A 27499-nucleotide genomic window follows, 5' to 3' on the forward strand; every position below is an offset into this window, starting at 1 on the left:
TGGGAGGATGTTAGTAGGCTTAACGGAGCTGGAGAGTCCATCAGGATTAACAAAGCCAAACTACTAGCTTCATGAACTGAAACTGGGGACTACAGCAAAATTAAGAGAGATGGTGGTGATCACATCTTAATTGTTTCAAGAGACCTGTGGCAATGATAAAGAAGTCAAAAGGCCCTGGCATGACTGAAAGAATCAGGGGGATTGACAGAATTAGTGAAGTCAGGAGACCCCCAGAAAATCTTACGGAATAAAGGGATCACCATTTACATTACGCAAGTAAGGTTTTCTTATCATAATTAACAGATATGTACATTAATGTTTGTAACAGAATGTCCTTTCAACAGAATTAACTGAGTCATGGGGGTCTCATCTGCATTAATGGCATCACGGAGTTCACAGCAGATTTATTGAAATCATGTTGCTTTACTTCCTGACAAACAGTCACCACAGAATGCAGAACTTAGGTACAGTACTGATGAAATTCATTTATTTTTCCAGAGCTGTATTTGAATTGTTTGAAGGACTCCGCCTGGGGAGTTTTTATCAGTTCTAGCATTGTCAGAGGGAATTAAAGTAGATTTATTGAAGTCATGAGGTTTGTCTTGACATTTACTCACAAAGTTGCATTTATCCTGTATACTGGCAAATTAGTTATTTTTTCACTACAGCTAGAAGTAAGTTGGAATGCTAAAATTTTTGTAGTTATATGTATGTATGTGTGTGTAATATATATATATATATATATATATATATATATATATATATATATATATACGTGTGTGTGTGTATTTTATATATATATATATATATATCTATGGGATCCGTACATATCTCCGAATGCACTTTCCACCGAAGCAGAAATCACCGCGAGCATATTTAACCGAAAGTGCTGTTCACCAAAGCAGCAGTTATGGATAAGTATGCTCGTTGTGCCAGTCGTATTGTGATGCGGATAAGGGAAAATTCCCTTTTCCCCACTGTAGTGCGACCTCAGAGTGAGAATATTAAAGTAGGATGTGTGTGCATAGAAGTAGGTTTAATGTTTTTTTTGGTTTTTTTTTTAACATACTTTACCGTATGCGCTTTTTCGGTAAAAGCGCTTTCGGAAAAGTATGTTCAGTGATAATGGATTCAGACTTTTGATCTTTCGATCAAAAGTCCTAGATCCTATACCGGATTGGTCGAGGCCCGGGTTAATAACGACCGCCACCAGTACTGTTAGCCAACAGGGTGCTGGCGGAAATTGGGCTACTGTTGGCCGAAGGAGGAGAAGAGGCGGAAGGCATGGCCGAAGGCAGGAAGAGAGGAGAAAGGCTAGGACTGTGGTAAGAACTTTGAATGTTGGCAGTATGACTGGTATAGGGAGAGAGCTAACTGATATGATGGACAGAAGCAAGGTTGATATATTGTGTGTGCAAGAGACCAGATGGAAGAGGAGTAAGGCTAGGTGTATTGGAGGTGGGTTCAAATTGTTTTATCATGGTGTGGATGGGAGGAGAAATGGCGTAGGAGTTATTCTGAGGGAACAGTATGCGAAGAGTGTTTTGGAGCTGAAAAGGGTGTCTGATCGAGTGATGTTTATGAAGCTGGAAATTGATGGTGTAATGATTAATGTTGTTAGTGCATATGCTCCACAAGTTGGGTGTGCAATGGATGAGAAAGAAAAATTTTGGAGTGAATTGGATGAAGTGGTGATGACTGTACCCAAGGGTGAGAGAGTGGTGATTGGAGCAGATTTAAATGGGCATGTTGGTGAAGGGAACAGTGGGGTTGAGGAAGTGATGGGGTAGGTATGGTGTTAAACAAAGGAATGCAGAAGGTCAGATGGTAGTGGATTTTGCGAAAAGGATGGATATGGCTGTGGTGAATACGTATTTTAACAAGAGGGAGGAGCATAGGGTGACATACAAGAGTGGAGGAAGATGCACACAGGTGGATTATATCTTATGTAGGAGGGCCAGTTTGAAGGAGATTGGAGACTGTAAAGTGGTGGCTGGAGAAAGTGTAGTTAGGCAAAATAGGATGGTGGTTTGTAGGATGGCATTGGTGATCAAGAAGAGGAGGAGGAGGAGTGTGAGGGCAGCACCAAGGATCAAATGGTGGAAATTGAAAAAGGGTAATTGTGAGGTGGAATTCAGGGATGAGTTAAGACAGGCACTGGGTGGCAGTGAAGAGTTACCAAATAGCTGGGTAACTACAGCAGAGCTAGTAAGGAAGACGGCTAGAAAGGTGCTTGGCAACACATCGGGACAGAGGAAGGACGACAAGGAGACATGGTGGTGGAATGAGGAAGCACAGAAGAGTGTACAGGCAAACAGGTTGGCAAAGAAGAAGTGGGATTGTCAGAGAGATGAAGAAAGTAGACAGGAGTATAAGGAGATGAGGTACATGGCAAAGAGAAAGGTGACTAAGGATAAGGCATATGAAGAGTTGTATGAAAGGTTGGACACTAAGGAGGGAGAAAAGGACATGTACCGATTGGCTAGACAGAGGGACCGAGCTAGGAAAGATGTGCAGCACGTAAAGGTGATAAAGGATAATGAGGGAAACATACTCACAAGCGAGAAGAGTGTGTTGAAGAGATGGAGAGAGTACTTTGAGGGGTTCATGAATGAAGAGAATGAGAGGGAGAGAAGGTTGGATGATGTAGGGATAGTGAATCAGGAATTACAATGGATTAGCAAGGAGGATGTAAGGATAGCTATGAAGAGAATGAAGAATGGAAAGGCTGTTGGCCCAGATGACATACCTGTGGAAGCATGGAGGTGTTTAGGTGAAATGGCAGTGGAGTTTTTAACCAGATTGTTTAATGAAATCTTGGAAAGTGGGAGGATGCCTGAGGAATGGAGAGAGTGTTTTGGTACTGATTTTTAAGAATAAGGGTGATGTGCAGAGCTGTAGTAACTACAGAGGGATTAAATTGATTAGTCACAGCATGAAGTTATGGGAAAGAGTAGTGGAAGCTAGGTTAAGAAGGGATGTGATGATTAGTGAACAGCAGTATGGTTTCATGCCGGGAAAGAGCACTACAGATGCGATGTTTGCTCTGAGAGTGTTGATGGAGAAGTACAGAGAATGTCAGAAGAAATTGCATTGTATTTTTGTAGACTTGGAGAAAGTATATGACAGGGTGCCTAGAGAGGAGTTATGGTATTGTATGAGGAAGTCAGGAGTGTCAGAGAAGTATGTAAGAGTGGTACAGGATATGTACGAGGGTAGTGCGACAGCCGTGAGGTCTGCGGTGGGAGTGACGGATGCGTTTAAGGTGGAGGTGGGGTTACATCAAGGATCAGCTCTGAGCCCTTTCTTATTTGCAATGGTGATGGACAGGTTGACAGACGAGATCAGACAGGAGTCCCCATGGACTATGATGTTTGCAGATGACATTGTGATCTGTAGTGAGAGTAGGGAACAGGTGGAGGAGACCCTGGAGAGATGAAGATATGCTCTAGAGAGAAGAGGAATGAAGGTCAGCAGGACTAAGACAGAATATATGTGTGTGAATGAGAGGGAGGATAGAGGAAGGGTGAGGATGCAAGGAGTAGAGGTGGCAAAGGTGGATGAGTTTAAATACTTGGGGTCAGTAGTTTAGAGTAACGGTGAGTGTGGAAGAGAGGTGAAGAAGAGAGTACAGGCAGGATGGAGTGGGTGGAGAAGAGTGTCAGGAGTGATTTGTGACGGACAAGTACCTGTAAGAGTGAAAGGGAAGGTCTACAAGAGGGTAGTGAGACCAGCTATGTTATATGGGTTGGAGACAGTGGCATTGACAAAAAGGCAGGAGTTTGAGCTGGATGTGGCAGAGTTAAAGATGTTAAGATTTGCACTGGGTGTGACTAGGGTGGACAGGATTAGGAATAAGTATATTAGAGGGTCAGCCCAGGTTGGAAGGTTTGGAGACAAAGCCAGAGAGGCAAGATTACGTTGGTTTAGACATGTGCTGAGAAGGGATGCGGAGTATATTAGGAAAAAGATGCTAAGGCTGAAGCTACCAGGTAACAGGAAAAGACGAATGCTTAAGACAAGGTTTATGGATGTGGTGAGAGAGGACATGCAGGTGGTTGGTGTGACAGAGCAAGATGCAGAGGACAGGAAGAAATGGAAACAGGTGATCCATTGTGGCGACCCCTAATGGGAACAGCTGAAAGAAGGTGATGATATATATGTATATATATATATATATATATATATATATATATATATATATATATATATATGTGTGTGTGTGTGTGTGTGTGTATATATATATATATATATATATATATATATATATATATATTTATATGTGTGTGTGTGTGTGTGTGTGTATATATATATATATATATATATATATATCAATGGGTTGCTGACAAATTGTCGAATGGCAACTTCTCGAAAAATGCCAGCACAGCTGATTAAATATCAGCAGATTGAACAAGCCGGTGTATATATATATATATATATATATATATATATATATAATTAGCAGGGGGTGTGAGAGGTATAGGGAGGCTTGCCCCCCTGCAAAAAAATTTGTTCTTTGTTTTTTTTCAATAGGCTGCTGATCGACAGATTGTGTTTGATCAATTGCCGTTTGATGTTTTTTCAGTGAGTTGTCAGTCTTCCAGATAGACACACACATACGCACAAGTGCACACATTTTGCTTCGACGGGTGTTTTCTAGAAATATCAAAATAAGATAACCATCAGGACCCTCAGCAGTTGCAGAATTTACTATCTAAATGTGTTGTGCAGCAATGTCATTGATATAATGTGAATCACTTGTTTAAATATGTGCAGCACTACATATTTTGGGTGTTTTATTCTTTTTGTGCTGTGTACAAATGCAAATAAATGCTGATCATGAGTTAGAACTGTTGTGATGTATAAAGTAAAGTCAGATTCTATTACAGCTGTTTATGCTTTCTATATGTACCCATGTACTGTAAAGTAATCCTTCCTGTAATGCTACCTGCCAGTTTATTGAATGTGAAAGGATACTGGCAATGTGTTGTAAAAGTCACCCCACTGTCAGTTAAGTGAACTGATGTATCCTAATATTTTGCAACATTAATTTTCTCTTTCAGAACTTGCTGGCCTGTTTCCACTGTGGCTCAGACAGTTTCACTGGAGACGCCTGTGAAGTTAAAGTGGCAGCCCCTTCACTTTCTCCCAGTGCAGAAGCGGAGTACTGGAGGATCCGTGCCATGGCACAGCAGGTACAGACATGATGGGATGTTGAGACTGTGCATGCATTCTTTGATCCTAGTTGACTGTATCCACTTGTAATTAAAAAATAAATAAAGAAAAAAAATATCCTCACTCTGAAGTGACATTTTTATGTTGTCTTTGTAAGAACTTACAGATAGTTAATATATTTTTTTAAAACCCCTACTATTGACTGTCTTCCAAAAGATTGTACATATAACACATTTTGGTTGTATTGATTCCTGTATAGAAAGGGTTGCATCTCTAATCTTGTTGAACATGATCCTCATGAAAATTTTTATGGAGATATGCCGTGGCACATAAGTATAAAATGTCCTTAGCCTGTTCTCCTAGCTGTAGAAGACCTTTCCTTTCTTTGTCTGTTGTCATAAAACTCTGAAGTCTTAGTTTTGACTTTTTTTGTTACACTTGTTAAAGTATGGCCCAACACAAAGTAATGAGTTGCATTCTGATTATGGTAGCAAGTTTCCGAGTACCCCTGATTTGTTGAGCCAATGTTGATGTGAGAACTTAATGTTGAAAACGTAAAAAGAGATTTGCTGGGAGGTACTTTCCTAAATGATGAAGGTCATTGTGTGTGCTTGATGGTTGACAGCTTTAACAGTGGTAGGATTCTGCTGTCTGCCCAGTAAGTTTCACTGTAAATTGATAATGACCGTCTCACCTTTTTGTAGCTCGGAAGTAAGCTGAATACAGCTATAGCTAACTGATAGAAAAAAATTTAGTATAGCAGGTCAGACATGCTCATAATTTTTGCAAATCTGCTCAGTCGCATTTAATATAGCAGAGTATCACAGACTTGCTTGTTAAGGGGCTACAGACTGTTTCTCAGTAACAGAAAAACTTGGCATGTTGACAGCAATAGAGGAAATAGAATTAAAGCAAAACAGAAATCTATCTATAAAGCTTGCATGAATATTTTAGCAAAGGAACAAGCACCTTGCTTCCCTCCATGCGCAGGACTGTGACCTCCATGATCCCTGTTCTTTATGTATATTTTCTTTGGTATTGCACAACCACAGAGAAAGGGAAGCCAGGTTTTGTAAAACTGACTGATGGTCTTCGTGTTTCACTGCTGCAGTCATCACACGTGGGTTATCTGCCTGCAGGTAGCCCTCAGTCGGCCCAAATACCAGAGTCTTGGGATTTCTGCGTTGTCGCCTCTTCCATGATGTTAGGTCATCAGGGGTATAAAACATGCAGCCAACGCCATTACATCAGCTTTTCTTGCCGCGCGGGAGCCCGAAGCAGAAGCAGTTCGCAAGTGCCGGTCGGCTGCTACCTGAAATTTTCATTTTTCGAGTTTAAAACCTGAAGTCTTCTAAAGCTAAGTACCCAGTTGGGGATCCTTTTTTCTTGCTCTAACCGATGTCAGAAAAAGTTAACAGTTGTCTTTCCTGTGGAAAGCAAATACCTCACAGAGATTTTCATTCTTACTGTGTCAACTGCTTAGGTTCAGACCACGACATTCCTCACTGTCGTTTTGTGCCTTGTTCAACGCCGGAACTATTCGTCGTTGGGCTATCTTTGTCGCTAAATTCTTTTGCTCTCGTTCTCCGTATTCCGAAATGGCTTCGTTAAGCCTTCTGACTACCTATCTGCTGAAAAAACGTAGGGATAAAGACAGACCGCATAGGTCCAGAACTGCCGACGATGCTTCCGTTAAGCTAGTTGCCAGTCCGCCGGTACTCGGTGAGGTGCTTTCGCAGTCCCTGATACCCACTTCTACAGATTTGCATGCCTCTACTGAGACCCGTTCAGAGTCCGGTATGCCATAAGATGCTTATTCGACCGTGGAACCTGCGGATGTCTCTACCTTGGATGGGTCCGGAGCCACTGTGCAGGCACCGGCTTCTGAGGGTGTGTTCAGGCCTTCCGATGTTCGTATTAAACCGACTACTTAGTTTTTGCCTAAAACTACTGAATTTCTCAGGCCCAGAGTTCGCAGTATGCCTAGGAAACCAATGACCAAAGCGCATTCTCAAGCTCCCTTGCCTCACAAACAAATGCATAGAATGGCTGAAGACCTTATTACTTTAATTAGGAGAAGCCAGCCTTCCCCCTCTAAAAGGCAAAGAATTGATTTTCCTTCGGATTCTACAGACCACAAGTCCGATGACTCCTGACCACTCTGATTACTAGGACATACCCTTATCCACCTCTGAGGATTCAGATGCAGAGGATTCCATTCCCTCTGCCTCCCTCCAGAAGATTTTTCTTTTGGTGAAACCTTGCATATACCCTAAGAGAGCATTTCTGCTGAGAGTGCCAGGACTACCCTCAGTCAAAAAAAGAGACTCAGTAAATTTTTAGACTTGCCTCAGCATAGGCCTCTAGCTACACCCCCTGTCCTGGTTATTGTAGAGGATGTCTTCATGGAATCAAGTATTAACCCTGATACTTTACCTCCAGCTCTTAGAAAGCCTGACAGGTACTACAGAGTACCTGACTCTCACAAATTCCTCTTTAAAAATCCTACTGCGGACCCAAAGACTATTTCCCAGGGACCTAAAGGTAAAAACCATAACCCTTTGGACAGGGATTCTAGGGCTTTAGACAGATGGGGTAAGAAGGTATATACCTCTGCAACTCTTGCCATCAGGGCTTTAAATTGCCAGTTTCACATGTTGAAGTACCAGCAGCATATTATGGAACTAATTAAACAAAAAATGTTGATTCCTGATTGTGCAGAAAGTAAAGATTTACAAGAGTTAATGCATTCTGCAAACCAAGTTGGTAAACATACTTTGCAGTGTGGTTTTGATGCCTTAGAAGCATCTTGCAGGGCTGCTGTCACTGGGTCTGTTCTGAGAAGGCATGCTTGGCTGAAGGAACAAATCTTGCCAGACCATGTCAAAGCAAAATTACTAGATACTCCATTAAATCAAGAATGTTTGGCACAAAAGCAGAAGAAGTTCTTAAAAAGACTGAGGAAAAAGCTAAATCTATACACAAACTGTTATAAAGATTTCTTACAGGTACAACCACCTAGATTCATTAGGCATTGACCTTCGAAAAACTGGTCCTTTCCAGTCCCTCCCAGGCCTTCTCAGTCCAAACCCAGGGCCAAAAGACCACCAAGACTACAGTCTCAGGGTATGCACAGATCTAAACAATGGAGTGCTCCCACCTCAAAAACAGGGAGTGGTAAGCCACCCTCTTATGGAAAAAGTTGACAGTGACTTCTCCTGCATCCTTCACAGCCATGCCCAAGTACTTGCACCCCTAGGAGGAAAACTCACCCTGCATGCAAAAAATTGGGAATACATTACCGAGGACCATTGGGTCTTAAACATTGTATCCCAAGAATACAGATTCTACTTCCATTTACTGCCAACCCCAAGCGGATTGCCAGACCTTCTCCTAAACCAGTGGGCAGAGGCCCAAAAGCAAGTACTTTCTCTTCTCGGTATCAGAGCTGTTCAACCTGTTCCAACAGAGTAAAGGGGACAGGGTTTCTACTCCAGACTATTACCTATTGTGGGGGCTCCTGACATTTGGGGCAAGAAAAACTGATGTAATGGCATCAGCTGCATGTTTTATACCCCTGACAACCTGCCATCATGGAATAGGCGATGGCATTCGATGCAGAAATCCCAAGACTCTGGTATTCAGGCCGACTGAGGGCTACCTGCAGGCAGATAACCCAAGTGTGATGACTGCAACAGTGAATACACTCAAACATCTACATTTTTGGTAAGTGTACACAACTATACTTTCCCCGTTCTCATGTTTACGTAGTCTCAGTTAAACATTGCAGAATAATAGTTCAGTCTTGCAAACCAGTAGAACAGAGACCTCTGATAACAAGCCAGTCATTTAAAAGATGGGTTCCAGTCAGTGGTTCCCTCAATAAATGAGACCATGAATGTTCTGTTCCCTCACATCTGTTCCACCCATTGTAGTATTTTATTGGACAACAGCTTGTGTTTTGTGAGGAACTACCTCATTCCTTATGGTGTATGTTATCATTTGGTCCTTGTTTATGGCTGTAAACTTATTTATAATTTGTTTTAGTCTGGGAGTGAAATAGGATTATGGTTGTTAGCTTTTTTGAAGTCACTAATTCCAGCAGCAAAACTTGCCTTTTGGAATTATGGTGGCATTCTTTACATTGGCAGGTTTACTATTCTACAGAGATGGGTTCTTTATAATTGTGACTTTGAACATATTTTTGATGCAGAAACATTTTACATGTGCCAGGTATTTCAGCCAAGAAAAATAATCCAACAGATGAATTACTTCCTGTTCTGTGGATAGCCCTGACACCAGCTGCTTATGATGTGATGCTTTGCTCCGAATAGTGGTTGCGGGTAAAAGGACTAACGTGTTTTGTTCTGCAGTGTCCTTGGCACTAGACTTTATGTAGACATTAAAATTGTAATTTTAACTTCAGGACCCCCAGGACCAGTAGGCACTTAAGTTTATAAACTGAGCTGACTTTCCCAGTATCCTTTAGCCCCTCCCCTTACATATATAATCCTCAGCACCAAAGTACCCTTGTCTAGATCTCTTCGGACACAATTTGAAGTCGGTCACTCAGGAAATGGCCCCAGGCTGCGTTTGCTCCTGACACGTTGTATGGTAAATGGCACATTGGTCATAAAGATATTTTTATCCTTTGAGTTTTCAAGAGTTGAGAGTTCTTTTTGCCATTTTCTACTGTGCTGCACTTTCCTTTTCCATAGATCTTTGTTAATTTAATATCAAACATTTGCACTTTGTTTACTTCTGAAAAATTATATTTAGATGTTTCTGTTGGCCATTTTTTCTTTCATGATAGTCACTGTTCATATGAATAAAGGCAACAATTATCATGGTAAGGCAACAATTAGTTTACTTTGGAGTACAGATTCTACCCTTGCACAAGTTTGTACAGTGTGTTAAATATTTGGGGGAGTCTTATTTCTCAGTGTTCCGCTGTGCTTGAATATTTTTCAGGTCATCCAGTATTAGAGTACAAGAACTGTTTTACATTTGAAAGTATTCAGGGCTACACCCCTTTTGTTGTTATCAGAGTTTCTCCTTCCACATCCAATGGCTATTTCCACAAAAGGAAACTGCTGTGTGACAGGGATGTTTTTCGGTTACTGTAAAGTCCAAGGTGACAGAATTTGATTAAAAAAAGATAATCTTATTTTGATGTTTGCTGATCCTACTGCTGTCAATGATGCCTCTGTTATGGCTTCTCTCAAGAGGGGGATACCTCCTTCCTCTGTCCAACCTTAAAGTATTGCATCTGTTGATTCAGAGTCTGAGTTCCAAAACCGTAGACCACCTTCTTCTGCATCTGTGGTGGTCCCAACATGCCTCTTACAGTCCAGATGGACTATAGAAAGTTGAGGGAAGCCTTCTTCAGGATACATCAGATTTGCTTTTAGATGTCTTCCCCCACTGTCATCTTGAGATCTAGAGCATTTTGTTTCCTAGATTTGTCAGACCTGGCTCCAGATCTTTCCTCGGTGTGCTCTCTTCCAGGACCTATAACATTGAGGCTTGTCTGTTGACCCATTATCTTTAATACAAACAATTGTGTCTTCTTCAGGATCAAATCCTTCAATCTCATTTATAAGAATGTTGACAGACCCATAAGCAAAAAGGATTTTGGCCTCAACCTCCTCATTTCTTGCTTTATTTATTTATTTTTTTTGTTTATCCTTTGTTGACTGGGTTAGTCCCAGTAGGCTAGTGGCGACATTTCAGGGGAGACCCGAGGTGGTATTTGTACTTCTAGAGGAAATTTGTCCAAGGCATCGGGGGGGGGGGGGACTTCACCTACCCTTTTCAGTAGGTGCCATCGGATCTTTTACAACCACCTGAACTACTACCAATACAAGCAGATGGGGCCTCAATTTAACATTTCATCTGAAGGATGACACACTAATAGTGCAGCACCACCATTATGCTGCACTGCAGTGTCAGCTGTCAATCTGCCTGATGGAGAAATAAAACCTACAGCTTTCTGCATCAAGATTGAGTGTACTACATGTTGCACCACTGACACTTAATAGGCTAACTAATAACACTAAGGAATCATTCCTGTCCTTGGCATCAAATCATTGTTTTGGAGTCAGTCCTTGTGATCTTGGTACTAAGTATTCTGTCCATGATCCTTGACTTTCAACATAAGCAGTCAGGGGTGTTATCCTCAACCAAGTTGTTAGCACTTCTGGCTGCTCATCCTGGTGGCCTAGGCTTCAGGCTTAAATCTTTTAGGATCTGGGTTGGCATCTAATGGTATTGGCTCTTTGACCATTTTACTGTGGTCCCCATGGTGCTCACTCGGTGCTTGCCTGCAGTCATGGCATCTCTGACTCAAAAGGTCCATGGTCTTTCCCTACCTTGAAGCCCCATTAATGCAGAGTCTGGTTGCTTCAAGGGATTTGCTTGAATGCCTTCACTTGCCATTCTTATCTTCCATCAAAAAATATAATTCTCATCAACTCTACTGTAAAGCAAATCATCAACAACAATATGGTCCCAGCTTCACTTTGCCTTTTTGCTCTGGGCATGATGACTTCAGCAGTCTTCATGATTCCCCAAGTAAGACTTTTTAATGACGGTCCTGCAGTCAACTCTAAAACTGTGGTGCAATCAGCTGTTGGATCTTCTAGATGCTCCTGCAAAGATTTCCAAGAAATGTAGGAACTGTTTTCATTGGTATACACTCACGTTCAACCTGTCTCTGGGCTGAACTCAACCCACAAGGTGACGGAAAATACATGTCTTTAAGCTGGCATACGGGAATTATGCAAAACAAACAGTCTGAGGCACCTGCTCAGCCCAAGAGGCCAATCTGTACATCAGCATACTAAGGACAAAGGCCTTCCTTTTCACTTTTCAGGCATTTTGAGACTCCCTAACAGGTGTGATTGCCATCTATTTTGACAACATGGTAGTGTTTTGTTACATAAGATGGTGGGGACCAACTCTTATCCCCTTTATTGAGAAGCCATTGATTATGAGAATGGGCTTCTGCCTCCAAATGCCTTCTTTTTGTTTTCCATAATCTGTGGCAGGTCATTTCTCTCATGGATAAGGTCAGCTATTTTGTCAACATCACATTAATAGTCCTTCAGTCCAGAGAGTGCTCAGACTCTGCTCCATTGCTAGGGAAACCTTGTTGCAACCTCTTTGCATTCTCATCCAACCACAGATGCAGAAATTGCTTTCTCTTTATTCATTCTTTGGGAAGATTCTCTAGAAATGTTTTGGTCCAGAAGAGGTATTCAGGGTCTTCTTTATGCTTTTCCTCCATTTCCACGTATTCTGATATTCCTTAAAAAGCTGAGATGAGGAAAGTCAAGTTCATTCTGATAGCCCTTCTTTGACCCTGTCAAGTTGGTTCCCTCTTCTTGGCCACTTATCGTGAACGTGACTCTCCTAGACTTCTGACTCACCTGGTCCTTCACTCCCTGAACTTACTCAAGCCTAGAACACCTTTTTATATAGTTGCAGTTCATACCCATACCTCCTTATGGCATCCAGAATTTTTTGGGTATGGCATCTTTAGATAAGCGACCTAACAGCTAATAAATAGTAGGCAGTATTAGAAAGGGCAAGGAGTTAAAATGACACTAAGATAACAGGATGTCCTGCACTTGAGAAATCAATCTTTGTTTGCCACTACTTATTCATATTTTTATAATTATGTTCATTTTTTCTTAACTGGGAGACCTACAGTTTATTGAGGTGTATGGTGTGAAACAGCATTGTAGAAGACAAGACAATTCACTAAAAATGCTGATTTATATTGCACTACATTGGAGACTTATGCGGTGGTACAGTGGTAGCGTTGTTACCTCACAGCAAGAGACTCTCCCGTTCAATTCTCAGCCTGGCTTGGGAGTGCCTTCTGTGTGGAGTCTGCATGTCCTCCCCGCAGTTGGGTAGCGTTCGAAAGACATGCGTGCATAAATGGGCGTGCCTTCGTTGAGGGTTGGGCGTAGAGCTGGCAACTCGGCGTTTTGTAAAAAATCTACTGCCAATCATTAGCGGACTGGAGTTCCGCTGTGGCGACCCCTTACTGGGAAAAAGCCAAAAGACAAATAACATATTACACTGCATTGGAAGTATTGTTAGTTTGTTAGTAATTATGAAAATAAGAAATATTTTCAAGTTATTTGCAAACTGTTGCATGACATTAGATGAAACCTTAGATCTGAAGTAGTTAACTTCATTTGTGCATCAACCTATGGGTCTTTGGATCCATATCGGATCTGAGCCGGCAGTTTCCAACAGCATAGATCCGAGCTCCAAGCTCCTCCCCTACCCATAATCCCCTGCCAACCCTACCTGACCTCAGATCTAGTTTGCCGCGGTTTCATACAGCAGCTCGATCACTGAGTTCCAGGCTTTAGCGTCTTTTTGTGAGAAAATTTTACCGTTTTTCTCTCCTTTTTTTTGTAAATTTAGTGTGCGTATGTTGTGTACAGGTCCCTCATTAGTTTATTTTTACCTGTCTGTTAATCTTCTTCATAGTTTTCCTTCCCCACCCTCGTTAGTGCATTAGGGAGTGTGCTGTGTGTTGGGGCCTAGCGTGTGTGTTTTCTTTCAGTATGTCGGAGGCCCCAAAAGCTGTTTTCTCCAAGTGTACCGAGTGTGGCCATAAGCTATCCCCGGCGGATGGCCACACTCGGTGCGTGTTGTGCCTTAGGGTTGGACACCTGTCGTCAGGTTGCTCCATATGTGCGGCGTTCAACCCCAGGGCAGTTAAGGACCGGAGGACTAAGTTGGTTCTGGCGGGACTGCTGCCCCCGGACTCTTCTTCAACCTCCGGTCCCACGGTGGCTCCTGCCGCAGCTGCGGCTACTGGCACACCTGCCTCCCTTCCACTGGCCGGGACTCAACCTCCCGCTTCGGGCCAGGAGGATAGGGAGTCCAGGAAAGAGAAGCAGAAGGAGAAGCACCACAAGCGGCGGGCCGAGGCCTCTTTATCGGCTCCGCCGGCTAAGTGGTCTTCTCCCTCCAGGACTTCAGAGCCTTCCACCCCTCGGCTCCAGTCTCCTTCTTTTTCACCAGGACCGGAGGAGGCCCAGCCCCCGTCGAGGTCATCGAGGCGGTACCCCCATCCCGCCTCGGTGGCCTCATCCAGATCCACCCGAAGCCTGACGGATACAGACTTGGACCGGATGATGACAAGATTCCTCCAGGCCCAACTGCAGATGGGAGTGCTCCTGCCCCCCCCCCTTTTTGCCCCAATTCCTTCCTGCCGTCGGGAGTCCACTTCTCTGCTCCCCAGAGGTCCTTTTCTAAGAACCAAAAGGGACAGAAAAAGATGTGGTTCCGGAAGTCGCAACAGCCCCATTTCGCTCCGGACCCCCAGTCCTTCCGCGTTAGAGGAGGACAGGGTGGACGCTGCCCTAGAGGCAGAGGGGGCCCAAGGAACTTTGGGTCCAGAGAACCGTTTTTTGACCGGCCCACGCAACAGCCCTGAAGGGTTACCCGACTGCTCCACTCTGGAGGCAGTCGGGGGGCGCTTCTCGAGGCACCTAGCAGCTTGGGAGTCCATCACGACCAACCGCTGGGTGCTTCGCATCATATCCAGAGGTTACCAGATCCCTTTCTCCCATTTCCCTCGCAGTCCCAGACTCCTCCCCGACATCCCACCCGAGCAGTGGGAGGCCGCAGCTGCGGAAATCCAGCGGCTGCTAGAAAAAAGAGTCATCCAGCACGTCCCCCCAGACCAGTACCGATCAGGCTTTTACTCCAGGTTCTTCTTGGTGCCAAAAAAGACGGGGGACTTCAGACCGATCCTCGACCTGTCCCTCTTGAACCTGTCAGTAACCAAGGAAAAGTTCCGGATGGTCACTCTTCAATCCATTCTCCCCTTCCTGCGGGAGAACAACTGGATGTGCTCTATAGACCTCAGGAATACGTACTAAAACATTCTGATGGACAGACGATCAGTGAGGTTTCTCCGCTTCCGGCTAGGAGCCAGCCATTACCAATTCAGGGCCCTTCCCTTTGGTCTCACCACAGCCCCCAGAGTGTTCACCAAAGTTCTGTCTGTGATAGCGGCCCACCTGCGACTGCAGGGCATTCAGGTTTTCCCATACCTGGACGACTGGCTCTTGACCGCCCCCACAAGGCATCTACTCTGCGCAGCCAGAAACTCCTTTCTTCACCTAGCGGCCCGGCTGGGGATCACTATCAACATAGAGAAATCTTCCCTTTCTCCAACTCAAAAAACCATAGATTTCATCGGAGCAAGGTTGGACACAAACAGGCGTCTAGCCCTCTCAACTCCAGACAGAGTGCAGACCTTAAGACTGCATGTGCGGGCCATCCTCCTACCCCAGGCACCCCCGGCAGAATTGGTCCTGAGGGCTTTGGGTTCGATGGCGGCCACCATCAACCTATTGCCGATGGCGCGTCTGAACATGAGAGTCCTGCAATGGACTCTCCAGTTTCAATGGTCTTTTCTGCAATTCCCCCTGTACCACCCTATTCCCCTCAGCAGGGTTTGCAAGGAGGCCCTCTTATGGTGGCTCCAATCCCCGGACCTCCAGAAGGGGCGCCCCTTTTCTATGTCCCCTCACCTAACCACGGTGACCACGGACACCTCTCACCTCGGGTGGGGGGGGCATTGTGCGGGCAGGACAGTCCAAGGCACGTGGAACAGCACGGAGACCTCTCTGCATATAAATGTCCTAGAGATGAGGGCGGTGCTTTTGGTGTTGCAAGCACTACAGAGCCTTCTTCCCGTAGGAACGATTGCAATCCAGACGGACAACATGGCAGTAGTCTGGTACATCAACAAACAGGGAGAAACCATGTCTTATCCCCTTTGTCAAAAGGCCATGAGAGTGTGGGAATGGGCGATTTCCACCAACCGCTTTCTCATAGCGGCGCACATTCCAGGACGGTCCAACATTTTAGCAGACAAGTTGAGTCGCACCATCCTCTCACCGTACGAGTGGTCTCTGAACCCAAAAGTAGCGAAGCAGATATTCTCCACTTGGGGTCAACCTTGTTGCGATCTTTTCACCTCTCTTTCAAATGTGAAATGCAACAACTACTTCGCTCTAATTCCCCCACCTGGGGAATCCCCACGAGTCGCTCTGGTGCATGCTTGGCCCCCCGGTCTCCTTTATGCTTATCGTCCTCTTCTGCTGATGTTGAAGTTTCTACAGAAAGCCAGTTGGTTGCAGAACAAGATAATCCTCATTGCCCCGTTCTGGCCTCGCCAGGCTTGGTTCCCGTATCTTTGGTCTTACCTAGTGAATCCTCCCTGGATTCTGGATCCCATTCCGGATCTCATAACCCATCCATTGGATCTTCAGACCCCGAATCTGGACAACCTCAAGCTGACGGCTTGGTTGATCCAGTTCCAAGGTTAGCTAGGACTCCCGGTATCTCTTCCCAGGTCAAAGCTTTTCTGGTGGCGGCGCATAAGCCATCCACCAGAAAGATCTATGATAGCAAATGGAAACGTTTTTCTATTTGGGCGGAGCACAGAGATCTAGATCCTTTCACAGCTCCGTTGCCTGCAGTGTTAGATTTCCTATCAGGACTCTTCGATCAGGGCGTCAGCTCCTCTACAGTCAAGGTTCAATTGGCGGCTATCTCTCACTATCACGTAGCAAGCGACCTTGGACCGTTGATCTCCTCCAAGTTATGCGAGGCTTTTCTGAAGGGTACCTTCTTACTCAGACCGCCGGTGAAGGAAGCAGTCCCTCCTTGGGACTTAACTTTGGTATTGCAGGCACCCCCCCCCTCCGTCCCCCTGACCTTCGGATGTTCGAGATGTTACCTTCCTTATGGCAAGGGTATGTAGCTAGTTTTGCGGGTGATTTTTGTATGCTTATCTAGCTGTGGGAAAACTCGATCTGAGGTCAGGTAGGGTTGGCAGGGGATTATGGGTAGGGGGAGGAGCTTGGAGCTCAGATCTATGCTGTTGGAAACTGCCGGCTCGGATCCGATATGGATCCGAAGACCCATAGGTTGCTGACAAATGAAGTTTACCTACTCAGATGAAACGTTATGGTGAGTACATAACTTCTTATTGTTATTGATGAAAATTGTCTTTGATATTTGCACTGTAAGTAACGCATCTTGAAAGATATCCAGTTTTTGTATTGCCAGTTATGCAATTAAACATATGTTTTCATATTTCTGTAAATATCTCAAACATGGTTTATAGAGGAATTTCTTGTCACATGAAGGCTTTTGTCTGGTTAACAAAAATATTCTAACAATATATGTTTTGTATGGTTTTCAAGATATGAAAATTTGTGAAAGCTTAGAAAAAATGTAATTTGGAGGTTGTGTGCATTACAATATGTTGCAGTATTTATAGAAAACACTATGAATGCACTATTATCGCTGTAAATAATACTTATTTATTATTTGCATTTGTTTACCGGCCTAGTCCACTGGGACATTATTTACTGGCATTTGTTTACCGGGATAGTCCACTGGGCCATTAAGAGCCTTTTTCAGTGGAGGTCCAGGGAGAAAAGCTCCATAAAACTTAGAACATTTAACAGAATTAACAATATGAAAATTTACACAAAATATGGAATTTACATAAAAATATATACAAAGGCAAACAATAACTTAAAGCAAACAGTAGAATATAGAGTACAATCATCTAGTGGGTATGCTTAAGTGCAATTTTAAGATTACTGAAAAGTTGATGAAAGTGAAAAGGGTACATTAAGTAAGAGATTCTGCTATAAGTGTAGTTAAGTTATCTTCAGACACTTAATTGATAATTTGAAATATGAGAACATACAAGAAGATGATGACAGTCGGGTTATGAAGGGAGGAGGCTTAGTGCAAGTACAGTTCCAGTTAGCAGAGAAGTGTTCACGCAAAAAAGTTTTGAATGAAGCATGAGACTGAATGATTCAAATTGCTGATGGAAGGGCATTCCAGGCTCTGGATACCACACAAGAGTAAGTAGTTGGCCTGTAGATAGGTTGGGCTTGTGGGCTTGTAGAAGATGCTGTTTTTCAGATCTAATGGACCTATTGAGAAGTTGGTTGGTAAATAAAGAACTTCGAGCAGCACAGACTGCGGATTTGAAAATTATTTTGTGTGCAGTGGTTAACTCCAGATAGGTGAGACTGTGGGACCTCAAGCCAGTTCAGTGAGTGTAGGGATGTGCACTGGTGAGTAGAATGTCTGGCATTTGTTGCAACCTTAGCGATTTTGTTATAACATGTTTCAAGTTTCATTTTTACGGAGGATAGCAGGTTAGTAAGCAAGGGGGCACCATAGATAGGAGAAGGAAGTACATAAGTGGTAGCAAGTGCTTGTTTAGTGGAAAGAGAGAGGAAATGTTTATGCCTGTAAAGAACACTTAGTTTTTGGTGTCTTTTATTGATGCTGTGCTGTATGTGCATGTCGAATTTTAGGCTTTCATCAGTTATTACTCCCAGCAGTTTAGTGTGGCTAACTACAATTTTTGTGTTGCTCTGAGAAAGTATAGTGAACTGAGATTTGTTTATGGGAGTACAGTTCTTGGGGATAAATTAAGTTTGGTTTTGTTAGGATTTAGAGACAGATAATTATTGTATAACCAGGTCTCTATGGAAGTAAATGCCAGTTGAGGATTTGTTGTAGATCTGATGTAGTGTCTGCGGAGCATATAATAGTAGATTTATCTGCATATTGTATGAGAGACCCCAGACTGAATGAGAAGTGAAGATAATTAGTGAAGATACTGAAAAAGAGTGGTCCTAATATAGAGTCTTGTGGAACACTGGTAGAGATGTGAAGATATGGTGATAGAGAGTTTTGTCATCTAACTGCCTGTTGTCTGTCTGATAGGTAACTGGAAAACCAGCTAAGAGAGGGAGTTGACAGGCCACTATTTGAGTTGACTTAGAAGAAATGAGTGAGAGACTGTATCAAAGGCTTTTGATAAGTCAAGAAATAGGGTGGATATAATTTCCCTAAGTCTCTGGCTTTGTTGACTGTGTCCATGAAGGATATTAAGGCAGTTGTAGTACAATGACCTGGTCTGAATACATTTTGAGTTGGAGATAGGATTTGGTTATTAAAGAGGAGATTTAGAAGGTGCATATGCACGCATTTTTCAACAAGCTTAGAGATGGGTAAAATGGCTGTGGGATGGTAGTATGAGATATCGGTCATTTTGCTACCTTTATGAAGGGGTAGAATAGAAGCTTTTTTCCAAAGTTTTGGGACATATGATTCCTGGATGGATCTGTTGATGAGTATACTAATACGGTAGGCAATGTTTTTTGCAGCAACCTTTAGGTATTCTTTGGGTAGCTTGTCTGCTATGTTAGAGCTAGGTATTAGCTTGAGAAGTAGTCAGAGGGATGGGATAGTGTGGCTATTCCAATATAATTGGTGTTAGAGTGAAGTTGTGAAAAGTTAGTAGTGATGTATAGAATTTATGATGTGTTAGTTAAAGACTAGCTATTTGTTCTGGTGTTTTGTCTGGGTATGGGTATGTGTTGCTTTTTGTGGCAGGGTTTATAAGTGATCCTATCGATGTCCAGAATTTTTTTTTATTCTGCTTATGGTTTGTTTGTTTTAAGTGATAGTGTTTTTTTGTCTTTGGATACTAGTCTTTTTACTTGGTTATGGAGCTGTTTGAATCTCAGTAGGTCTGAAGCGTTTTTATGATGTTCATCGTGTTTCACTGTTGCAGTCATGACTGTAGGGTTCTCCCCTGCTGGCAGGCAGTCCTCGGTCGTCCAGAATCTCAAAGTCTGGGTCCGGCATCGGCTGTTCAGCCATGCTCCCTGACGTCAGAGCACCAGGAGTACAAAGCTGACAGCCGACGCCATGTTCTCCAGTCTTTCTTGCCGTGTGGTGATAGCAGTTCGCAGTGCCGGTTGGCTGACTCCTGACAAACTTTTCTGAACAAACTTCAGTCGGAAGACTTTCTTCTCCTACTCAAAGCTAAGTACCCCATTGGGGAAACTTTTTTCTTGCTCCAGTCCGATGTCAGAAAAAGTTAATAATTGTATTTCATATGGGAAGCAAATACCTCATAAGGATTTTCATTCTTACTGTATTCCTTGCTTAGGCCCTGACCACGACGTAGCTAGTTGTCGGTTTTGTGCTAGATTCAATCAACGTACAATTAAACAAAGGTACGATTTTGCATTTCATTACTTCGGTAGGCGTTTTAATTACAAGTCGGATACGGTTCCGGCTACCGGAGTTCACAAACGACGCAAGGACAAAGACAGGCCTCCGAGGTCCAAATCTGATGGCAGAGCCAGCTTCAGGTTCGGCCGTTGTCAGTGAGGCGCTTTTGCAGCCCCTGTCGTCGGCCATTTCGGAGCCGATGGCCGAAATGGACTCCCACGAGGAGCCAACTAGGCCTTTGAATACTTCTGTTGCAGGACCTTCGGACAGTGCTCCTTCGGATGGGTCCAGAGCCGCTGTGCAGGTACCGGCTTCAGAAGGGGTTTTCAGGGCTACTCAGCTTCTAATAAAGGCAAAGCCAAAGACAAAGGCAAAGACTCCTTCCAAATCAAAGACTGCAACACAGGCCTCTTCTGATCCGGCTCCCAAGTCACAGAAACAGTTACTTAACATGGCGGAGGACTTTATTTATTTATTTATTTATTTTACATTTGTTGAATAGGTACATATTAATACAGAAGGACTTACTTACAATGATTAGGGGTTCACATCCCCCTCCAGATAAAAGGCCAAGGCAGGAAGTTTATTATGACTCCTCTGATCAGGCTTCTGTTTCTTCAGTTTCTTCTTCTGACCAGGAATATTCTTTCCCTCCTTATGAGGATTCTGATGCTGAGGAACCCATACCTTCAGCTTCTCCCCCTGAGGATTTCTCTTTTGGGGAAACTTTTCACTGGGAAGGACAGGAGTATTCAGAATCTAAGAAAAGACTAAGGGATTTTCTTCTTCTTCCCCAACATAGACCCCTGGCTATTCCTCCTATTTTGGATATTGTGGATGATGCTTTTTCGGAGGCTAACTTAACCCCTGACTCTTTTCCTCCAGCTCCTGTTAAGCCTGACAGATATTACAGGGTTCCTGATTCCCACCAGTTTTTGTACAAGAACCCTACTGCTGACCCTGAAACCATTTCTCAGGGTCCTAAGGCAGTTAAGGCCGCTTCTGCTAAAAAACCCCATTCCCACTGAGAAGGATTCCAGATCTTTAGAAAGATGGGGCAAAAAAGTGTACACTTCTGCTACTTTATCTGTTAGGGCTTTAAACTGTCAGTTTCATATGCTGAAATACCAGCAATTTCTCCTGTTTTAAAACAAAAGCTAACTTCCATTTCCACCTGTGCAGATAATAAGGAAGTACATGACTTAATGCATGCCACTGAACAAGTTGGGAAGCATGGTTTACACTGTGGTTTTGATGCCTTGGTGGCTTCTTGTAGGGCTGCTGCCTCTGGCACAGTAATTAGAAGGCATGCATGGTTAAAGGAACAAAATTTGCCAGATCAAGTAAAAGCTAAATTATTGGATGCTCCTGTTCAGCATAATGTTTTGTTTGGATCTAAAGCTGAAGAGGTGATTAAAAAGATGGAGGACAAAGCTAAATCCATGCAAACAGTTAAAGATTTCTTACAAGTACAGCCACCCAGATTTAGTAGGAATTGGCCTTCAAAAAATTGGTCCTTTCCCAATTCAGACAGGCCTCAGAGGGGTAGATACAGACGCTCACGAGGAAGGCCTCAAACACAAGCCTCTTATAGACCAAGACAGTGGACTGCTTCCACCCCTAGGGGAGGAGAGGATAGGTCGCAAGCTCATAGGAAACAAACTCAATGACTCCCTCTGTTGGGCTGCAGGAACTTCTTGCCTGGAAGCCCCTCTCGGAGGAAAACTTTCTCTTTTTCACCTAAATTGGACTCATATAACCCAAGACAAGTGGGTTCTGGATGTGGTTTCAAGAGGTTACAAATTCCATTTTCATACCCTACCAAGGCCAAGCGGATGGCCAGATCTTCCAAAACATCAATGTACAGAGGCCTTAAACCAGGTGGAAGCTCTTTTGGCTATGAAAGCCATAGAACTAGTTCCACTTTCAGAGATGGGCCAAGGCTTTTACTGAACGCTTTATCTAGTCCCCAGGAAACAAAATTCATGGAGACCCATTCTGGATCTGTCAGTCTTGAACACTTTTCTAGAGATACCAAAATTCAAGATGCTAACTCTACAGCAGCTACTTCCAATGCTGACCAAAAATGCATGGATGGTGACTTTGGATTTAAAGGAGGCATATTTACACATTCCCATCAGGCAGGAACGCAGAAAATACCTCAGGTTCAAGGCTGGATCGAGGCACTTTCAATTCTCTGTGCTGCCTTTTGGATTGTCTACTGCACCCAGGGTCTTCACCAAATGCCTGGCTCCAGTAGTAGCTTATTGCAGACTCAAGGGAATTCAAATTTACCCTTGTCTGGATGACTGTCTTATTCAGGCAGACAGCAAGGAGGTCTTACTCCAGCATCAACAGTTTGTTCAGAATCTTCTCAAGTTCCTGGGATTCACTGTAAACATAAAAAAGTCAAATTTGACACCCTCACAACAGATAATATTTCTGGGTGCTTCTCTAAACACAACAACCCAGATGGCATTTCTGACACATGAAAAACAGTTGCAGCTGGCTTTAACTTTCAAAACCTTGGCAACTTTAACTCAGCTATCTGCAAGGAAATTCCTGCAGGCTTTGGGTTACATGGCCTCCTGCATCCTTCTCGTACCATATGCAAGGCTACATATGAGGAAAATACAGTGGTACCTAAAAAGTGTATGGTCGAGCATTGCCACAGTTTAGACATACTGATCTCCGTCCTGCCTTGTCTTCAAAAGGAATTCCTTTGGTGGTCCAAGGCATGCACTCTAAACAAAGGAAAACCCTTCTGTCTGCCTCCGGCCACTCAGATACTAACCACGGATGCCTCAGATTATGCATGGGGAGCCATTTTCAGGGCAGCTGTCTGCAGGGCCTTTGGACAAAGGATCAGAAGCACCTGCATATCAATTTAAAGGAAATGTTAGCCGTTCAGAAAGCTCTATTGGCCTTCAGGAATCTTCTACAACCAGGACAACTACTGATACAGACAGACAACACCACAGTTATGTGGTACATAAACAAGCAAGGGGGATCTCATTCCTACCCCCTTTGCAGACTAGCCATGGATCTATGGAACACAGCTCTAGATTGCAATCTGGACCTTCAAGCTCAGTTTCTACCAGGGAAGCAAAACTTCCTGGCAGACAGTCTGAGAAGAAACCTTTCAGACCCACACGAGTGGATGCTGGATACCGAAATATTCAGGATGATAACAGCAGTCTGGGGATGTCCTCACATAGACCTCTTTGCATTCCACCTCAGTCATCAACTACAGATTTTTTGCACCAGGACTTTCCACGAACAAGCTTGGAAAGTGGATGCACTATCATTCAGTTGGAGAAACCTCTCGGGATATGCCTTTCTGCCTCTTCCTCTTCTTCCACGGGTATTATTAAAGCTCAAACAGGACAAGCCCAAGATGATAATCTTGCTGGCCCCAAATTGGCCTCGACAGTTTTGGTACCCAACTCTGAAAAACCTATGTCTGGAGCTCCCTTGGGTTTTACCACAGACTCCGAACCTTCTGTCCCAGCACCAGGGTCAGGTTCTACACTCCCATGTCAGACCTCTCAGCCTGGCGGCCTGGTTAATCCAGGGTCTTTGATACATTCTCTCCTACCCAAGCAGGTTATGGATGTTATTTTAGAAGCCCAGACGTCCTAGCACTAGAAAATCTTATGCAGGAAAATGGAAAAGATTTTGTTCCTGGATGCAGGCTCAGGATTCTGATCCTCTTCTTCCTAACATTTCTTTGATTTTACTTTATCTGACAGATCTCTTACATAAGGGTCTCTCTTTCTCTTCCATTAAGATACATGCCTCTGCTATTTCCGCTCATTATAATACAGACCCTCCAATCTTTTCCCACAAGCTCATGAGACAGTTTCTCATAGGAGCTAAGAACTTAAGACCTCCTAGATCTCCTCCCATTCCTGCTTGGGATCTCAACTATGTTTTGGAAAAGCTCACCTTACCTCCTTTCGAGCCTGCTGCTTCTTCTGACATCAAGTTTTTATCTTGGAAAACAGCCATCCTCTTAGCTTTGACCTCTGCCAGGAGAGTTTCAGAGTTGCAAGCTCTTATGGCTGTAGAACCTTCTATTATTTTTCATCAAGACAGGGTGTCTTTAAGGACTAATCCTACTTTCATGCCTAAGGTGGTTTCCAAAGTGGCTTTAAATCAAACTATTCACTTGCCAACTTTTTTCCCCACTCCTCAAAATAAAGGGGAAAGGATCTTACATTCCTTGGATGTACACAGAGAACTACGTTTTTATCTGGACAAGAACCAAGGACATCAGAAAATCAGAGCAATTGTTTGTTTCTTATGCTTCAAGTTCCCAAGGTAAAGCCATTTCAAAACAGACCATTTCTAAATGGATTGCTCATGGAATCAGGTTTCGTTATTCACACCATGGAAAGCAAATCCCAGGGAGTATACAGACTCATTCCACCAGAGCTGCTGCCACTTCCGCTGTCTTCCTCAGGGGAGTTCCTACCAAAGACATTTTGGAAGCTGCAACTTGGAGTTCAGTGCATACTTTTTCAAAGCACTACAATCTACCTCTCTACTCTAAGTCTAGGGCAGGCTTTGCTTCTGCAGTCTTGCAGGGCCTTTTAGCCGACCCTTCTTCTTTATGACCACCTCCCTTTCATTCTGCTTTGGGATTCTACCCTACAGTCATGAATGCAACAGTGAAACACGATGAACATAGTACAGTTGTGTACACTTACCATAAATGTAGATGTTCGAGTGTCTTCGCTGTTGCAGTCTGGGTTTCCCTCCCTCCTGTCCCCTCTTATTTTTACTTTTGTGTGGTTCCTTTTTTTCACCATTCTTCTGAGGTGTATTTGCAAAGGTTATGGGACCTTACTCATTTTGGGACTCCTGACATCTGGGGCAAGAAAAACTGGATAACATGGCATCGGCTGTCAGCTTTGTACTCCTGGCGCTCTGACGTCAGGGAGCATGGCTGAACAGCCGACGCCGGACCCAGACTTTGAGTTTCTGGTCGACCGAGGACTGCCTGCCGGCAGGGGAGAACCCTACAGTCATGACTGCAACAGTGAAGACACTCGAACATCTACATTTATGGTAAGTGTACACAACTGTACTTTTCTGCCACTATTTCAATGTTTTTTCCCTAGTTAGCATTAGTTCTTTAGTTAGCTTAAGTCGGTCCAGTTCATATTGTTTTAGTATGTTGATGGATGTCTGTGGGTTAAAAAATGGTAAGATTCTTAATATGTTTGTAGTGATGCTGCTTATGGAAGGAGGGCGCTGTTCGATGAACAAAGGCTGGGAGGTGATTACTTATTGCATTTGGGAGAGTACTGGCTGAGGAGATTTTATATGGGTCCGAAACCACTATCCAGTCTAGGATGGAACCCTCCTTAGTACTCCTATTAAATGTTGTTGGAGAGATAATGAGTTCAGTGAAATGAAATAGGTTTACATTTGGTGATGAAAGATTTAACCAGTTAATATTTACATCACCCAGGATGATGGTTTCATTTTAATAGAGCTACAGACCCAAGTTAGAATTTCTTCTAGTATTGTTATGTTACTGCTGGGGGGAATGTAAAGGACTATGATACATACATTTTTGTCTTGTTTACTTTTAGAAAGGAGACCAGAATTTCAGCATTAGGGAATTGTGGGATGATATCTTTGAGACTACACTGTAGATATTAGGGTAAAGGAGTGCTACGCCTCCTCCTTTTTTATGAAGTCTCTCAGTCCTTATTGCATTGTAGCCAGGAGGGAGGAATTCTGAATCTTTTCTGTTTGGTTTTAGCCAGGTCTCAGTGGCAGCAATGACATCAAGTTTACTGAGAGCTATCAAGGCATGAAGGTCAGTAGTTTTGTTACAGATACTTTGTTTAGTATTACAGTGTGTTGGGATTTACAAGAATTACTGTTGTTGGATAGTAAACTTCCACGGTGGTGCAGCGGTAGCATTGTTGCCTCACAGCAAGAGGTTCTCCCGTTCGATTCTCGGCTGGAGTGTGGGGAGTGACTTCTGTGTGGAGTCTGCATGTCCTCCCCGCGGTTGGGTGGGCGTTCGAAAGACATGCGTAAATCTGCAAAAAGCCAAAAGACAACAACACAACTGTTGTTGGATAGTATAGTGAGGGTGGAGGAAGTGGGACCTGGAGTAGGGTGAATGTCTCCACAAAGGGGTAAGATTGAAAATACAAATACAGAAGACTGGAGAAGTGGTGGTTGTATTTGCTTCAAACTGTCAGCATAGTGTAGAAGGGAGAGGTTAGAAATTTTTAACGGAATATAAAGAATAGTATTGTTTATTGGCAGACTTTTTACTTTGGAGACAAGTAACAGAGTTATTTGATAGTGTGGGAGATATTTCTAAGTAGCTTTCAGATGGCGTTGACAGGAAGGTGGTTACGGATGCTGGTTTAGAAATAAATAGAGCTTTGTGAAGAGTGATTTAGAAGTAGAAATAGAGTAGGATGAGGTAGGAAGAGTAAATTTGAACTGGAATAAGACATTTGGAAAAGTAGTTTGATTGCTAGTGGTTAGATGTGTAACATAAAACAACTAGGATATGATAGGTTACTTTTAAGTAGTGGGCAGAAGTTTCAGAGCAGTGGGGTTGGATGGGATTTGAGGATAAGTAAGCGAGTGGTGTGAGCCTGAGTGTAATCCGAAAGAGATAGATGCTGGAAGCTAACAGAAATAGTTTAAAGTTGGATGCATTACCTATGCAATTGGAAAAATAAAAATGCTGGAGACTAACAGAAGTAGTTTAAAGTTACAGGGCAGGGGGAATAGCTGAAAGTCGAAGGGATGTAATGACAGGGTTTCCCACTAAATAGGTGTTACAGCAAAAACATGGTAGAAAAAACTGTAATGAAAAGAGTAAGCTAATGGAAGACTAGAGCAATATGGGGAGGGGTGGGGGATACCAGAGCATCCCAGTGATGTGCAGCGGGTGACTGTAGGTAACAGAATTAGTGGTACAAATCAGTAAAATAAGACACACACATTAAACTTGTAAAATTCGTGTTCATGTAAATCCAAAGACCAAAAAGCAACCAAATCGATTTTTTAGCACTTTCATTCACTTGTTTATTGCGTGAACTTCCTCAGAAAAACAGTTCCACTCAATCACTCTTCCTTTTATATCAAAATAACAGAAAATGACATCAAACACATCAGATTTATATATCGAATCGATTTGGTTGCTTTTTGGTCTTTGGATTTACTTGAACAC

General features: G+C 43.3%; 1 protein-coding gene across 1 annotated transcript in view; it reads left to right on the forward strand.

Annotated features, from left to right (window-relative positions):
* ARFGEF3 (ARFGEF family member 3) overlaps nt 1–27499 on the forward strand; it is a 2280599-nt gene that overhangs the window by 1995538 nt on the left and 257562 nt on the right. Inside the window, exon 31 of the mRNA XM_044087095.1 lies at nt 5064–5195. Within this exon, the coding sequence (XP_043943030.1) occupies nt 5064–5195 (132 nt within the window). The remainder of the gene's footprint in view (nt 1–5063; nt 5196–27499) is intronic.

The sequence above is a fragment of the Protopterus annectens genome, chromosome 1.part1, assembly GCF_019279795.1.
Source record: "Protopterus annectens isolate FY-2018-M chromosome 1.part1, PAN1.0, whole genome shotgun sequence".
Lineage (NCBI taxonomy): Eukaryota > Metazoa > Chordata > Ceratodontiformes > Protopteridae > Protopterus > Protopterus annectens.